Source organism: Pan troglodytes, chromosome 10 (genome assembly GCF_028858775.2).
Source record: "Pan troglodytes isolate AG18354 chromosome 10, NHGRI_mPanTro3-v2.0_pri, whole genome shotgun sequence".
Classification (NCBI taxonomy): Eukaryota; Metazoa; Chordata; class Mammalia; order Primates; family Hominidae; genus Pan; species Pan troglodytes.
In genome coordinates, this window is record NC_072408.2 from 79409129 (window position 1) to 79427090 (window position 17962).

At 33.7% G+C, this 17962-nt stretch overlaps 1 protein-coding gene across 3 annotated transcripts in view; it reads left to right on the forward strand.

Annotated features, from left to right (window-relative positions):
* The window catches only part of TRHDE (thyrotropin releasing hormone degrading enzyme), a 393091-nt gene extending 376529 nt beyond the window's left edge, over window positions 1-16562 (forward strand). Inside the window, exons 16-20 of one of the 3 annotated variants that reach the window (XR_010148080.1) lie at window positions 3264-3431; window positions 3960-4100; window positions 4588-4625; window positions 7880-7961; window positions 14027-16562. Coding sequence is in view for 2 of the 3 variants with exons in the window: in XM_016923853.4 (XP_016779342.1) it covers window positions 3264-3431; window positions 3960-4100; window positions 7880-7961; window positions 14027-14170 (535 nt within the window). In the remaining variant the exon portion in view is untranslated. Of the gene's footprint in view, window positions 1-3213; window positions 3432-3959; window positions 4101-4587; window positions 4626-7879; window positions 7962-14026 lie in introns of those variants that run through there. The other 2 variants (XM_016923853.4, XM_016923855.4) reach the window with 2 other exon arrangements.
* Window positions 16563-17962: the final 1400 nt, after the last annotated feature.

Here is a 17962-nt window from a genome sequence, read left to right on the forward strand (position 1 = left end):
AAAGCTACAGTGGTCAAAATAATATGGTACTATAATAAAGACCAACATATACACCAATTAAACAGAATATAAAGCCAAAAATAAATTCACAAATATATGCCCAACTGTTCTTCAACAATGGTGACAAATACACAAAAAGATAAAAAAAAAAAAGATAGTCTTTTCAACAAATTGTGCTGGGAAAACTGGATATCCACATACAAAAGAAATAATGAAATTGGACCTTTGTTTTATATACCGTACACAAAAATCAATTCAAAATGAATTAAAGAGTTAAATGGGGCCCCAAACTGTAAACTTCTTAAAGAAATCACAGGGGAAAACTTCATGACATTGGTCTTGGCAATGATTTCATGGATATGACATCAAAAGCATAGGCAACATAAAAATAAATTGTGGGACTGCATCAAACTAAAAAGCTTCTGCACAGCAAAGGGAACAATCAACAAAAGTAAAAAGGCAACCCACAGAATGGGAGAAAATATTTGCAAACCATATATCTGAATAAGGGTTTATCTCCAAAATATATAAGACACTCCTTCAACTCAATAGGAAAACAATATTAATCCAATTACAAAAAGGGGTAAGGATTTGAAAAGACTTTTCTCACCAGATGACATAGAGGTGGCCAACAGGTATATGAAAAAAAGTCACTAATCACCAGAAAAATGCAAATGAAAATCACAATGAAATATCACCTCACACTCAGGATAGCTATTATGAAAAAAAACAAAACACAGCAAATGTTGTCAAGGTTGTGGAGAAATCAATATCCTTCCATACTGCTTATGCGAATGCAAAATAGTGCAGCTGCTCTGGTAAACAGTATGGAATGTTCTCAAAAAACTAAAAATAGAACTACAATATAATCCAGCATCCCATTTGTAGATATTTATCTAAAAGAATTGAAATCAAAATATCAAAAACATATTAGCATTCCCAAGTTTATTGCAGCACTAGTCACATTAGCCATGATGTGGAAACAATCTAAATGTTCATCAACAGATGGATGGATAAAGGAAACGTAGTGTACACATACAATGAAATACTATTCAGCCTTTACAAAGCAGGACATTTTTCAATATTTACAATATTTATGAACCTGGAGGACTTTATGCTCAGTGAAAGAGCCAGTCAGAGAAAGACAGTTATGATTCCACTTATACGAGATATTTTAAAAAGTGAAGCTTATGAAATTAAAGAGTGGAATGATGGTTGCCAGGGTCTGGGTACTTTTTACTGGCAACTGTCATATATGGCACCAGTATAGTATGTGGCACTCAAGTGCCTTCCGGGCAACATAGTTTAGTATATTCTGTTACTTTTTTTTTCTATATTTCTACATGCCTTTTCTTCTTGAACATTGATATTGGAGATTGGTTCTATAGGCGATACAAAAAACCTGACTTAAGGGGCTCTATCCCTATATTCTCTCTAGTATATTAATTGCTTAATAAATACATCTTAGAAAGTAAACTTACTATAGTATCATGCTTAATATTAAGGAAATGTACATTGATGGGTTAGTGATTTCAGTAGATATTTTATTGTTTTTTTTCTTGCAAGTTTTTATTCACTCTTTTGGCAAAAGTAGGGCAATAATGCACTGTTGTGCTCTGTAGCCTATAATATACTGAGGAAAAGACCCACTCTGTTTTATAGCTGTTGATTTAAGTTATTAAAGATGGAGGCATCTCTGTAATCTTAACCAGAACTGAGCACATCCTTCAAAATGTGGTGGCAATGCCTTTTGTGATTTCAGGGATGCCCTTTGTCAAGCTGGTCATAAACACAGCAGAGAGAACATGTCACCAATAATTGAGAAGGCTTTTGTTGGTACTTTCCACAGGGCTTCCAGTGCTGAGATGGAAAACAAGAGAAAGATGTGAAGCTCTTTAATGGTTTATTCTATGTCTGTGTTTCCTTTGTTTCATTAAAAACAAATCAAACAAAATGTTTTCTAATGCCACAAGGAAAAAGGGCTTCAGTTAACAAAATTAAAGTAACATTTCTCCAAATAACTTTATTTGCTGAAAAAGACAGAATAAGTTTAGCCTTTTCTGGGAACATTAATTTTGTATGATACTTTCTTAGAATTCTACACACTTGGTATAGTGCCACATATTCTGATTGTAGCCCTTCTTAGCTGCTTAACAAAATGAGATTCAGATCATCTTACTGGTAGTTATTCACACAATTCTTCCTGTTTTCCAAATACTCCTTTAATCATAGCAGTGTTTTAATCATCATGGTCCTAAATCTTTAGAAGGCATTGTTTGCTTTTGCTATCCAGAGAAAGCAGTATATTACTGCCACATTCAAATTATTAATGAGAAATTTGATAATAGATTAGTGAATGTTGAAAAAAAGCAAAATTAAATTTTGAAACTTTAAAAAAAAGTATTGGAGCATTTTTCAGAGAAGCATATTAAAAAGTCAGTAAATGTAGGGTACATACCAAAACTTAAAGAAATAATATTTAGTAAGAAAAATCACTGAGGCAAAGTAGGGATGAAAATTTTCAACTTATGAATAGCCAAGTCTAATTAAATTTACTCTTTCCCACTATAATATTGCATTTTGGATCAAAGTCAAATTTTAGTATATTTTAAGTTATTTTATAAACATAGGAAAAAATAACTTTCTACTTATGTTTTGGTATCTGTTTATTACCTATATTTATAATCTTCTAGGTCTCCAAAATTTGGAGAGTTGCTTGAGAAAATTACTTATAGAGAAAGTTATCTAAGAATTTAAGAGAAAATGTTTCCGTTCTATCCAAATTAATTAGTGTCCTCAACTGGTACTTTCTTGACATTCTTGGGTCTACCAATTATGAGAGCAAAATCTTTGTGTAATAGCCATATTAAAGTTGGTGAAAAGATAAAGTGCCTTATTTTCATGGGTTTGTGAAGCCTTTATGTTACTATTTTTGTTTAAGTATAGTCAAGAGTGGAAATAATAATTATGTTCAAAACTACCTTTGAATAAAAGACATTATTTTATTCATCCAGTAGTATAGTCAAGAGTGGAAATAATAATTATGTTCAAAACTACCTTTGAATAAAAGACATTATTTTATTCATCCAGTGAGAAATATTTTTAAAATATTATTACTATGTAGTATTCTGTTTCAGGTAAAATCTAATTAGCAAAATAATCTTTTAAAAAACTGACTGTAGTAAATAAAGCAAAACCTGTCTTTATTTTCAGTACTGTTAAGCTTTTAATTAATAGAAAACCACCATGGGTTGCTTCTTTAGAATACCACTAAATGTTAGAGACATCGTATACTGTACAGGAGTGTCACTGCTGGATGAGGATGTCTGGGAATTCATATGGATGAAATTCCATTCCACCACAGCAGTTTCTGAGAAGAAAATATTATTGGAAGCCTTAACTTGCAGTGATGACAGGAATTTATTAAACAGGTAGGCCGACTGATTTTCTAAATGTGTTTCTCTAATGAAAGTATTCTCTGTTAATCAAATTGCTCTGAAGTTGCTTTTATTTACTTGAATATATGCTAGTTATTTTAAAATATATCTTCCTAAACGTGAGGAAAACTGCCATGTTAATGACTAAAGCTACTTGATTTCAGAGGTTATATCTTTTTATGAGTAATTATTTTATATAATTTATATATGTTTAAGAAGATATTTTATTATAAAAGTGTTTAATATAAAGAATTTAAAAGGAGAATTTGAATCATCAAACCAGAATTGTGATATATCCTTTCACAAGATTTTTTTAGAGTTTAATGTTTTTAATTAAAATACTATGAGTTTGATCCTCTTTTATAAACGGAAATGTGTTCTATTTATAAGTTTGCATTATTAAAGATTGCACTAGACTATTCTTTTGAAGAATATGACAAACTAGGTCCTATAATTTTAGTAAGATTATAAAAATGTTTAAGTTATTGGACTAAAAATTTTTACAAAATTCTATCTTTGAAGGCTTCTAAATCTGTCACTGAATTCTGAGGTGGTGCTGGATCAAGATGCAATTGATGTCATAATCCATGTAGCTCGAAATCCACATGGTCGAGACCTTGCCTGGAAGTTTTTCAGGGATAAATGGAAGATATTAAATACCAGGTAGAAATTAGAATTCTTACTTGAATGAGTAAATTAAAGCCGACATAGGAGGAATGAAGGCCCAAGTTTTGTGTTAAAGCTAAGATCCATGCAATAGGTTTAGATTTTAAAATATTCAACCAAGATAAATGTTGCCACTCCCGTGGAACTCCAAATTATTTTTAAAATTCTATAATTCATTTATTAAAATTGATAAATTAATTATATGTGCAAACATTTGGAGTATAAAAGGCTTAGCTGAGCAACTTTCCTGGAAAATCTATCAGACTGTCCAAAGTTGAAGACACTGTATCATAAAACCCCTGTATCTTGAATATGTTATAGAAATGATTTATAAATACAGTGGTATTATAAAAATAAAACATTAATTACTTCCGTATAATTGTTTTAAATTTTCTTTAAATAAATATAAATATCTTAAAATACCTGAATAAAACCATGATATAGAGAAGGAATATTAATCATTTGAATCATTGTATAATTCCAGTTGCAGTAAAATTTACTCCCAGGACATCTTGTTTCATGGTGAGAATTCTTTAGCCTCAATTTTATAAGATATTTCATTATGCATTTAAATATATTATAATACACACTAGTTTATTACTCTGATAATCTCTATGGCCTATTAAAATTCAATTTATTATAAAGCGTGTAAATGCTGCTTGTTTTTCTTTAACTTAAATGTTCCCAGACAGTAAGCAGACTTACTGTTCTGTCTCTAAAAAGCTAGTGTGTAAACTTTATTATTTTTAAGCATACCTTCATCAGTTGCCCTGGTATAATGAGTTCAATTAGAATGGCTGTGTCATATTAAAACACTCTATCCATAGGTATTTCATTGACAGAAAACACTGATATTTCTATAAGACACATTGACTTTTTTAATATTTTCAGCTCAGATCTTATAATAGTTGGACGATTAAAGCTTGCTTTGCTTTTGTGCATATAATAGAGTGAATAGACACTTAAGGTAAAATTAATGTATACAAACATTTAACTTAAAAGAATATCAAACATCTACCAATACACAGTTTCTTTAGGGAGTGGTTTTGTAAATCAGTGTTCAGGGCAATGCAATTATAGGCATATATAGTTTATTGCCTACCAAAAAATGTTTGGTTCCTGATATGCTTATTTTGTCTCACTGAATCCATGATCTCCATCCTATCTAAAAATACGATGGTGTTTACATTGACAAATAGGAGCATAATCTTCACGGGCTCCTGCTCCTCTGTCGATTTTTTGAATGCTGGCATTCACGGAGCTCTTCTTCCCGTGAAGGTACTCTTCTTCCCACTCTGCAAGTTCTTCCTGATTTTAGATGCCTTCTACTCTCATGGTTTCAATTACTCCCAAATCTGTATCTCTAATTCAGACATTTGCCCTGCCTTTCTCCCTGTGGTGGTTAATTGGCCATCGAGGTTTCCTTTATGAGTGTGCCTGCAAAGCTAAATGGGTGATTTTTCTTTTATCCTCCTTTTCTCAGTAAATCTTGTAGCCATCCACCAATTGCTCAAGCCCAACATCTGGAAGTCTACATAGGCATCCCCTTTTCTCTTGCCATATATAACAATTAGACTCTAGGTTATATCAATTTAACATTTTCTAAAGTTTGTTGAATTATTCCTCTTTTTTTGTGACCACTTCCCCAGTGCAGGTTCTCATCTCTTCCCAGTACTCTTACAATAATAGCCTTCTGTCTCACTGCCTCTATAATTATATAAACACACTTTAGCCTCTTCCCTTCATCCCAAGAACCTTTCAGAAAAGCAAATGTGATATTTCCCTGCTATAAAACTTTCTATGTGAGATTTATAATTTAAGCCCCTTAATATGTCCTCTGCATATTTTGTCAGCGTCTTGTTCTTCAATCCTCAGGCTCACAATGTATCAGTGTATGGACTAATTTTTTTTGTTGATGTTGTTTTTTGTTTTTTGAGACAAGGTCTCACTCTGTCACCCAGGCTGGAGCACAGTGGCACAATCACAGCTCTTTGCAGCCTTGACCTCCTGAGCTCAGGTGAGCCTTCCACTTCAGTCTCCTGAGTAGCTGGGACTACAGACATACACCACCACACCCGGCTAATTTTTCTATTTTTTGTAGAGACAAGGTTTCCCCATGTTGCCCAGGCTGGTCTCCAACTCCTGAGCTCAAGCAATCCACCTGCCTTAGCTTCCCAAAAGTGCTGGGATCACAGGCGTGAGCCACCGCCTTGGCCTGTATGCACTGTTAATATCAAACTGCTTGTACTTGTCTGCACAAACCATGTCTTTTCACGTCTCTTCGTCTTTGTTTATGTTCATCTTCTGCCTAAAATTACTTTCTTTCCTGTTGCTCAGAACTACTCCATGGTCAATCTAGATGCCATTTTCTCTCAGAAGCCATTCCCAAGACCCTACAGATAAAGAAATCCTCTCTGAGCACTGTGTATAATTTTATCACCACCACATTTAGCCACAATACGTGGAAATATTATCTGATTACATGTCTAGCTCTTCAAGTGGATAGTATAATACCTTCAAGGAACAGACTGTACCTTATTATTTTCTTGTTATATCTTCACAGGACAATATAAGTAAAAACAACTAACACTTCTTTAGAAAAAGAATTGTTATTTGCCTGCATAATTGGACAATTTTGTACCCACATACTGATTGAAAATGATCACTTACATTATTATTGAATGCCTATTTGTTTGCTTTTACTTAGCTAACTTTTTTTCTGTGGAATAGTTCAATGTCAGAATTACAACAAATCTCAGTGGTCATTTAGTTCAACCTTCTCATTTTATAGATGAGAAAACTAAGTTCTACAGAAGCTAAATTAAATCTTAAATTAGATGCTTAAGATCCTACAAGTTAGGGAAGCAATAAAAAACCCCTTATAACAGTGTGTAGAGCCTTGTCTTTAAAAACCCAGAGTCTTATTTTTATTGTACTCACCTTAGTTCTAAAAGTATGATAACCTGTGATAGGTATCCTTAGCATAGAAGGGACAAATCAGTAAAATGAGTATTCTTTTCAACTCACTGACACAAGTTGTTCCTTGTCTTGGGTCAAAAGTCAAGTAATCGTGTTTGTAGTACAAGGATTAGGCAATCCAAATGAACAAGTAGATGTTTTACTTTAATGTACACATGAAAAAAGCTAATATTTTGGAGAACATTTTTGAGAATGCATTTTGCCTCAGTTTCTAAGAATGAAATATAAAAATGCATTTTTGAGAATGTATTTTGCATCAGTTTCTAAGAATGAAATAAGAAAATGCATTTTTGAGAATGCATTTTGCCTCAATTTCTAAGAATAAAATAATATGAAAATGCCAGTGTCAATTATGACTAATCATATCAAAGGATCTGACAGTGCCCAGGTTGATCCTGCAGCTCCTCTTGCCTTTTATGGAATCATTTTCCCTTCCAGTAAGCTAGGTTGCTTTGTAATTGAAAGTTTTAAAATATTTTGTTCTCAGGCCTTGGCTTGGAAATATACTGTTAATCCCTAAATCCAGTTTTAGAGGGCCCCTTTAAAAAATTTGCTACAACTCAGACTTCTCTGAAACACTGTGAACCATATTAGGTGGGACCTGATGATATCCCAAAGCCATGACTCTTTGTCCCTCCCTGACTCCCTAGAGAAATGGGCTTGAGTGCTCAGAGATCTGGCAGTCTCTGACAACACTGAGCAAATGGAACCCTTGAGAAAACTCTAAAAAATCTTTATAGTAATATTTTTTTAAATTATGACCTGCATTGACATTAAGACTCTTTTTTTCTTTTGAGGTATGGAGAAGCATTGTTTATGAATTCCAAACTCATCAGTGGTGTCACAGAATTTCTTAATACTGAAGGTGAACTCAAAGAGGTAAATATTTTAAGATGAAGTCTAATTATTTTCTTTTATAAACATTTGAAATTATGCATTTACTTCAGTCATTTCTTTCCAACAGATTCACATCCATTCCTTTTACTTACACACGCACACCACACACGCACACACACACACACGTTAAAGACTACTCAATTCATAATTTGCAAAGAGTATTTTTACATGTCAAACGTTGAAGGCCTGCAAGGAATGTTTGAATGTAGTAATTTTCAAACCTGGAGACCCACAATCCACTTCAGAGATCATTGATCCAATCAGCTATTCCTCAAATGATTCTATTAACCCACTGTAGGATTCACTAAATAACAAAACCATCCTGTCAATGACTCAGTATTTGTATAATGGACAAAGGTTGGTGTTGAGATATAGACCATGTGTCTCACTGCTTTGTGGTCAGCCTTAAACAGACAACGGACATACTGTACATAATAATATCGCTTTGTGCTATGTAGCCTCTTAAATGAAACAAATTCTTAAGCGTAGAAAGGAGCATATCTGGTAATATATATTGAGATTAATAAATTGCTTTAAAACTGCTTGGTACAATCACAAATGAATTTTATTAGTGAAAATAAACTTGATTTTTAAGGACTGGTGTCCAGGTTATGGAGTATCTAACATTTCCTTACTATGTTGTTTCTGGTTTATTACTCTGGAAATTTAAGCCAGCTAGTTTTATTTGTTTGTTTTGCCATTAAGTCACCTCACTAATATAGAGAGATGAGAAATGGGGAGAGGGTTAAGGAGGAAGGAAAAATAAGCAAAATATAGACTCTTTTAATTGATTACAATGGATCGCGCTTCAAACATTGATGGCCTTTTCTTGTGCTCCTGTTCTCCATTGTAAAATATAGCTGATATTTGACATTGAGAATGATGGTTTTCTCAGTTTTCACTGACAGAATGCCTAATGCTGTGCCCCACAGCTAATCACACTGAGCACCATTCCCTAGAAGCATCAACCCTGGCACCATCCTTAATATCTTCTAATATTGTCCAGTTTCCTATGATTATCCCGTGTGCACTAACTTGGTTTCTTTCACACCATGAGCTAAGCTAAGCTAAGTCTCTGATTGTAATGATTTGAAATTCAGTCTTTATCCCTGCTATGTGTGTTCCCAACCCTGAAGGATTAAATTTGAAAGCCCCAGAACATATTTTACTATTTTTTAAATAAAGGAAGCTAAATGCAAAGGACTGTTTTCATATCCATAAAAAACAGAAAGAAAGAACAAGTAAATTAATGATTACTTCCAATTTTCTCTGTATTTAAATGAAGTACTTTTAATTTCATGATTTCACATTCAATAATCTGGGAATTAAAGACTCATTTAGTCACAACCTGTGCAGCCATTGAAGCGAGCACAGAGCAAAATCTCTCCCTCTTCTCTTCTCTCCTGTTTGCTTCCTTCGTTCTCTGTGCTTCTCTCCTTCTCTTTTATCTCCTCTCCTCCCTACCTCTCTCTTATCCCTTCTCTAATTTCTCTTCTTCTTGCTTTCCTCTAACTCCATTTGCCTTTCATATTTTCCTGGACTTGGTATTACCCAGGCTATGAAAAGAAAATATTTTAGACATTTAATTGATTTTATCACATACTGACTGTTTTGTCTTACATATTTCACTGATTTATTAAATTTTTACACTTTATTTAATTGCCATTTTAGATGTTTCAAAGTGCTCCTATAATGAAGGGTATAATTTCAAAATTGAAACTAAATTATGGCTTTTATTTCATTATCTACAAAGCAGCTAACATCACAATGCAGCCTCTAAGTGGCATGAGGAATGAATCTCTTCACTGTGGAGTTATTTACTCTGGCTTTGCAGTTTAACAGATGCTGCCTGAGGCTTTTTAATACTTACATCATCTCTAAGATTGAGGAACATTATTGTCAGATGGGGTGGGGGTTTTGGTTTTTATGATGATAACCCCCCTTTCTTAAATAGAAAAGTCTGAGGAGAATTCACTTGCATTCTACCATAACCCATAAGCCTCATAAGCAGAAAGCCCAATGGGCTCCCTGTGCATACGACATATTCTTATTTCCAAGGGTTTATAGATCAAAAGGGAATCAGCATCTTTATGAATTCTGAAAACTCATTCCAGATTTTAATGATCCTCATCAGCTTTAGGTGGGTTCAGTAAAGACACTTACATTGTTCCATGGTTTTCTCCCAAAAACAGTATTCTAGTACCTGAAACTGGAGTTTCCTTTTAATTTTAATTGCATGGCTCTAGCAAATTGAACAATGTTTCTCCATAAGGCAATCTGTTATTTATTTAATTTTAAACTAATGGAGACGATCTTCTTGAACCTCAGAGACCCTTGCCATTTTTCCACATTAATGACTATTAACCAGTCCTTTCACGTGCCCATTTTTCTGCTTTTTAAACCTAACATACCTCACTGTTGTGGAGGAACATAGATCCTATGCATCAAAGGCATTACATTTACAGTTTTAATATTGAAGATATAAACTTTATAATAGGGCAATAGTTAATTCTATTCATTTACATAGTTATTAAGAGTATATTATGTTTTACAATCTACTCTAAAAATAATTTATCTTATGATGTTGATATCTAGGATACCCTGAAATAAGAGGAAATTTTAATGCTGAAATCTTTTTAATAGAAAAATTAACAAACATGCTTCGAAGTTTTATGCTAAGAAGATAGGGAGCACAAACAACATTGCCATTTTATTAAATGTTATTTTATAAAAGTGCCTAAAGTTGCAACATTTTAAAATAAAATCATATCATGGTATAGTTAGAAAACACAATTTAAAACAAAAACAAAAACAAAAACTAATGGTGTAGGGTCCAGCCCTACAGGACTTAGCAGGTATTCTCCCTGCTTGCGGAGACAAGAGATTGTAAGAAATAAAGACACAAGACAAAGAGATAAAGAGAAAACAGCTGGGACCCGGGGACCACTACCACCAAGATGAGGAGACCGGTAGTGGCCCCGAATGGCTGGGCGTGCTGATATTTATTGTATACAAGACAAGGGGGCAGGGTAAGGAGGGTAAGTCATCCAAGTGATTGATAAGGTCAAGCAAAAGCAAGTCACATGATCATGGGACAGGGGGCCCTTCCCTTTTAGGTAGCCAAAGCAGAGAGGGAAGGCAGCATATGTCAGCGTTTTCTTCTACGTACTTATAAGAAAGATCAAAGACTTTAAGACTTTCACTGTTTCTTCTACCGCTATCTACTACGAACTTCAAAGAGAAACCAGGAGTACGGGAGGAACATGAAAGTGGACAAGGAGCATGAGCATTGAAGCACAGCACCACAGGGAGGGGTTTAGGCCTCTGGATGTCTGTGGGTAGGCCCGGATAATATCCAGCCTCCCACAAGAAGCTGGTGGAGCAGAGTGTTCCCTGACTGACTCCTCCAAGGAAAGGAGACTCCCTTTTGCAGTCTGATAAGGAACGGGTGCCTTCCCTGGCACTGGCATTACCGCTTGACCAAGGAGCCCTCAAGCGGCCCTTATGTGGGCGTGACAGAGGGCTCACCTCTTGCCTTCTAGGTCACTTCTCACAATGTCCCTTCAGCACCTGACCCTATACTCGCCGGTTATTCCTAGGTTATGTTAGTAATGCAACAAAGAGTAATATTAAAAGCTAATGATTAATAATGTTTATACTAATGATTGATAATTGTCCATGATCATCTCTGTATCTAATTTGTATTATAACTATTCTTTATTCTAACTATTTTCTTTATTACACTGCTACAGTTTGTGCCTTCAGTCTCTTGCCTCGGCACCCGGGTAATTCTTCGCCCACAAATGGCAGCATAAATCCTACCAAAGAGTGGAAGAAATAAGCAAACTAGAATGCTAACTGCCTTTCTTTTACCCCAAGCCCTCTAAGGTGAGGCAGGGGTTTGTAAGGCACTGTGAGCGTGTACCAGGGCCAGTCAGAGGCAATTCCAACCACATGTTGGATATCAGAGCTATGGAGAATTATGGGGCATAAGATCAATTAATGGCAACTGTAGAAAGTAGGCCAGATGTGTTCTGATGAGTAAGTTCGTCTTAAGATACATATGAGGCACCTCAGACTCTCTGAGCCCTCAAGGGGAGTATTTACTGCACTTAAATCATGATTTAAGAAGTGAATCTCTAGAGACCCACCAGTTCAGTTCACATTTTCTGTTGAGAGTTCTTTTGCAGGATAATCCAACCTACTATCTCTCTGTCAATAAACGTTCATATTCAAACCCATAGTTTGCCTTTGAGGAGGACTTAAGAGTTTTACTTTATGTGTTTAGGCTGGCTTACCATCTCATAAGGAAGCCAAGAGCATGCTCCACAGAGTTAAAGTTGCTAAAGGGTCATTTATGACTCTCTGGTGTATTCAGTGACTGCCTAGGAAAAAAAGTAATAATTCAGAATATACTTTAAAAGGAGCATATGTAATTTTTTTCTGATTGACCTATAACATGTAAATAATGCCATTATAATATCATATTTTTACAATAAAATGAAATTCAAAACATAGATCAAAATGTATTACTTTTTGCTTTAAGGATACAGACTGGATGAGTCTGAACATAAATATATAAGTACAAATGTATTCTTGTGTTAATCAGATAAAGTTTAAAATTATGATTCAAGTACTTCCATTAGACTCTCCCTTTATATATATGTGTATATATATTTCTATCCCCATGGCACAATGCCTGCAACATTAATATTTATTAACTCCAATCCCTTTGCTTCTTCCTTTTTTCTTAATATATGTAATTTGGTCAAATGCCATATCAGTTTTAAGGACAACACCCATAAGTCTTTGTTATACATTGGCTATTTTACATGTTTGTTATGAAAGCACAGTGATTTAGAAATCTTCTAAAGGATGTACCTCTGAGATACAGTTATCCATTGCTAATGCTGCTGGGCAAAGGGCTTTGTAGGAAAGCAGAGTAAAAACTCTGAGAACCCATCAGTATCATGTAATCAAAGTAACACTTATAAATAAACTAAGCTATCCATGAACTAATTTCTAAATCAATTCAGAAAGTTATAACCGCATTTTAACTCCATCGTCGACTACCATTTCTGCCTGCCCCTGAGCCAATCTTGATACACTGCATTTCCCTCCTGGCATATCTTCCATGTGGCGCCCACCATGTGATGAATCACACCCCACACTAATTACACCACATAATGTTTCTGTGTTGCAAGTTGATTTTTCACATTTGTCTATTAGCATCACAATTGTTAGTTCATTGCCAGCTTCTTAAGATATATCAAACAGAAAGGAAAAACTTCTGGTATTTAATCTTGAAGTAAAATCTTGGAGTATTTCCAGAGTATGTGAACTCTCCAAATAAAATTTTATGTCAAAAAATATGGCAAAACATTTAAGAATTATAACTTAAATGCTCAGATTCTCTAGCTAAATAAGACTATATCCCTCCTTTATTCTTTCAAAATCTAGTTACACAGGTGATTGTCATGTCATTAATCATACAATTTTCATAGCACCATTACTTTTTTTCCACTAGACAATACTTTGGTTATTCAATGACATCAAAGATAATGTCAAGCCCAATACCACTCATTTGGAGAAGATGAAAAATAATTTTCTCTCTGCAGACAAAATGTGAACTTTAATCCTTATATTCAGTGTTTAAGGCTACTTGGTGCATTGTATACACATTGAAGTTAGAACTAGTCCTTGCCACAATCCCATCAACTGATTTTGAAATGATCAATTAAATGTCTGTTTTAATATCTAATCATGAAACATGAAGCTGAATTTGGAGCTATTTAAGTTGTAATGTCCACTGTTTTTTTTCTGTTCCAAAATCAATTACATCACAACTAATTGACATAATCTGTCATATTTCATTCAGTTGCCAAGCTCACTCCACAGTACTAAATATATCTTCTATAGTGGTCGTGGCATTTTGTTTCAAATATATTCTGTTTTTTAATGTTTCAAATAGATTCTTGTTCATGTTTGTTGGACATGAGTTCTTTTTAAGACAGGCAGATTTACCATTTTAAAATTTCTTTTTCCAGCTCAAGAACTTCATGAAAAACTATGATGGGGTAGCTGCTGCTTCTTTCTCACGAGCTGTGGAAACTGTTGAAGCCAATGTGCGCTGGAAAATGCTTTACCAAGACGAGCTTTTCCAATGGTTAGGAAAAGCTCTAAGACACTAATATATGTATCTTATAAACAAACAATTCAACTCGGAAGTTTATGAGAAGACACGCTTTTTGTGGAATGAGGAAAATGTACTACATAGAAAATGGCCAGATTTTCAGTGTTAACGTGTGGGAGGAATTTTTTTTTAGTTTTTATTTTTTGGTTTCGGGGGATATTTTTTATTTGTTTCATTCATTCTGTTCTGTTTCTCTACTGGGTGTTCCTCTCTAAAGAAACTCTTGCAAGTGAAACTAGCCATGATTGCTTCAGCTGTACATTCCTTGCTGTACAGGACCAAATATGATAGTGATGCATGTCGATGTTACAGTCGATTTGGAAAAACATATTCAGAATATCTGTGCATGGATATATTGTCCTGCCTGTGTTCCAGCATGCTTATTTCAAACGTCCAGTGTTGTGTGTGAATATGTGTTACACCTAGGATGGGCATTATGCAAAAGCACAAAGATTATATATGACAATCAGTATTGCAATGAAAGAAAAACTAAAAACAGAAACGATATTCTCAATTTTGGGCAACGTGAGAGGTAAAATAGCCCTTGACATGATGAACATCACTTATTTCAGCACTTGGATTGTCTGGCAATGATTACTGTGTTGCTAACTCATTTTCTTTGAGTTAAAGCTGTGTATACATTTTAAAAGGCGTATAGATAGTGTATGCATATGTATATGTACATAGGGAAGCCCCATATGTATATAGTATGTTGTACACTGCACATGTACAAAGAATGTCTTCAGATCAAAGAAAATTTATCTCTTTTTATAAACTTAAGGACAGTTGCAAAAGGCTTCGAGGAATTTATCTCAACATTATTCTTTCTATGTCCTAACTAAATTTCTCAACTGTTATGAATTTTTCATCTACTTCTTGAACAGTGGTCTATTCTGCTACATGAAGATGAATACAAACAAAATTTTTGTATAAACTACTATTCCAGTTCTCCTGTGTCCGTCTTGCCTATAGATTTTGCCATCGTTTTCTGTCAAAGTTCCTTTTGCATGAAACAATTATGCAAACTTATAATTATTAGTGCTGAAAAAGAGTTTATTTTCCATCTTGTTTGTTTTCCTACCTTATGCTGAGTAGTCCAGAGAGTTAAAAAAATTCTCTGCATGTTGGTCTTTTAAGTCTGTTTTGCTCTAATCCTCCATTAAGCGAGCATACCTCAAGTGGGTCTATTAGCATTTAATGACCTTTTATGCCAGTTGTGCCATCCCTTAAGATGAAAAGTTCCTTTTCTTGTGTTAATGTACAAAGCTTTTCTTTTGGCACTGACAACTGTGTTCTACCTGGGAATTTTGAATAGCCATTTTCATGGCTGTGTGTTGTGTAACACAAATGTTTTTAAATGGTATTCTCACCCAGTAGGCCAGCTCTCCAAACGTTGCTTAGATGCTTCAAAATTAGCATATTTTTAAGTTTACCAGTATAAAATACCAATGCAACTACTCTACATAGCCAAATGTTTGTAAATCACATCTTATTTTCCTGAGGTTTTTCACTCCACCAAATCTTACAAATCATTGAAAGAAATATATTCTAACAGTACGCACTGAATAGTGAAAATAATTAGACATTTTAGGAACCAGAGCCATAGAATTATTTTAAATTAGTAGAAAAGAGGAGCTATTTCCGAATCTATAGAATAAAGTACCACCTAAAATTGAATTTTATCATATAAGCAAGTAATACCTATTAGTCATACCTAAATTTTTCAGCACTTCAATTAAAATACATGAATTTTAAATACTTTACATGATGTGAATAGGCATGATAATACTTTTAGTATAAAATCTAAACTTTTTCCATTTATCAGAAATGATAAAATCCAGTTACTACATACCACGTTTATAAAATCCTTAATTAAATGAGTAACTTCTAAAATATAACAATAATAAATATCACACTGCAATGGAGGTCCCAAATATGTGGTCTGTCACCACTGAATTCATGTAATAGATAAGAAAAAAATTAGAGGTGGATGTCTTGTTTTGTGTCATGAATTACTAAAATCTCTTAGTAGTTGTGGTATATTTTTGAGTAAAATTACCATTTCCAGATTTGAGTTTGAAGGGCTTTTATAGTTGTATTTTCCTCCTCACTGTTAATAATCATAATCCTTTTTCAGTATTTTAGTGGCCTTGAACAACTGGTTTATCTACAATCTCAAATCCTAAGTGTATAATTATGTGCAATGTTCAATACCTCATATAATACTTGCTCAACAGTATAGTGGTACCAATGGCATTAAGATGGTGTTTTTGTTCTACATATTTTTCAATAATTTATTCTTTCTAATGTTGAAATTATATCAGGCTTTACCGGTTTTTTTAGTTGTTTAAATAAATAATATTTTCAAAAGAATAAAATAACCAATGATATCTCTTGGAATAATCTGTAAAACGTAGTTATAAAATTCTATTTTCTACTTAGAGTTTTTAATCTTTTCTTTTTTGTCGGCTTTACAAATTATATGTATGCATGAAATAACTGTTGAAAGTGTCCAACCTCCAGCCATAGCAATTTGCTGTGCCAATATGTGTACAAAAAAGTAGTTTCAATTAGAAAGGACAACATTATTTATCACATTGAGTATTAAACATTTCCAGGTAACTTGTAAATAAAAAGATTTCCCCATTTTTACACATTTTTTCTTAAAAATTTTCTATAATCTTTGAAGTTTCTAAAATACACAATCTCAACCTCTAAGACTAACAAACATCTACAATACTAGGTCTATTCTTGAGTTTCAATAACATGTATTTTAGTTGGGTCATAAACTTGCATTATTTTATATTATCTCCAGGACAATTATATCATAGGACTAAGATTTTTGTGATAGTATTATTTACAAATATTATAAGTATAATATCTTGTGAGGCTATTATTAAGGTTATGCCATGTATTGATAAAATGCATTGCTTTCTCAAAGAACTGTTTTATACATTTTGTTTTATTTGACTCATCACAAAAGCATAATAAATGTTGTGAGCCCTAATATTCTGATGAGAAAACTGGGGCTCAGGTAGCAACATGAGCTATTTAAAACTACAAAATAGGGCTGGGCACAGTGGCTCATGCCTGTAATCCCAGCACTTTGGGAGGTTGAGGGTGGGAGGATCACTTGAGCCCAGGGGTTTGAGACCAGTCTGGGAAACATATTGAGGCCCCATTTCTATAAAAATAAAAATGAAAACTTAGCCAGGCATGGTGGTGTGCACCTGTTGTCCCAGCTACTGGGGAGGCTGAGGTGGGAGAATTATTTAAGTCCAAAAGTTCAGTGCTCTAGTGAGCTATGATCACTGTACTCCAGCCTGGGTGACAGAGTGAGATCCTGTCTCTAAAAAAATAAAATCACAATGTTTGTTGTTATTTTGGGAACCAATATAATAACCTAAGTCTATCACAACATCATTCCCCAACTAAAATATAAATATATGTTGAAAATATCTCTATCGATTGCATTAATTGGAGATTTTCCAAATACTAGACCAGCATCAAAATACACAGTTAAATATATTTGCAATAATTTCATTGTTTGTTAACTTTTGCATTTCTAATTTGCAGGATGTTAAACAACTGGATGAAATGTTATGATTTAATTTGGTCAGTATAAATAATCAAATATTGGGACAAATAATTTAATTCATTTAGTTTATTAATTATATTTCCTGTCTGTATCTTTTATTGAACATTGTTTAAACATAACCTTAAAGTACTGATAATTTGCTTAATTTTCAACACAAATTTATCTGACAAATTCTGTCTATAGTAACAGATG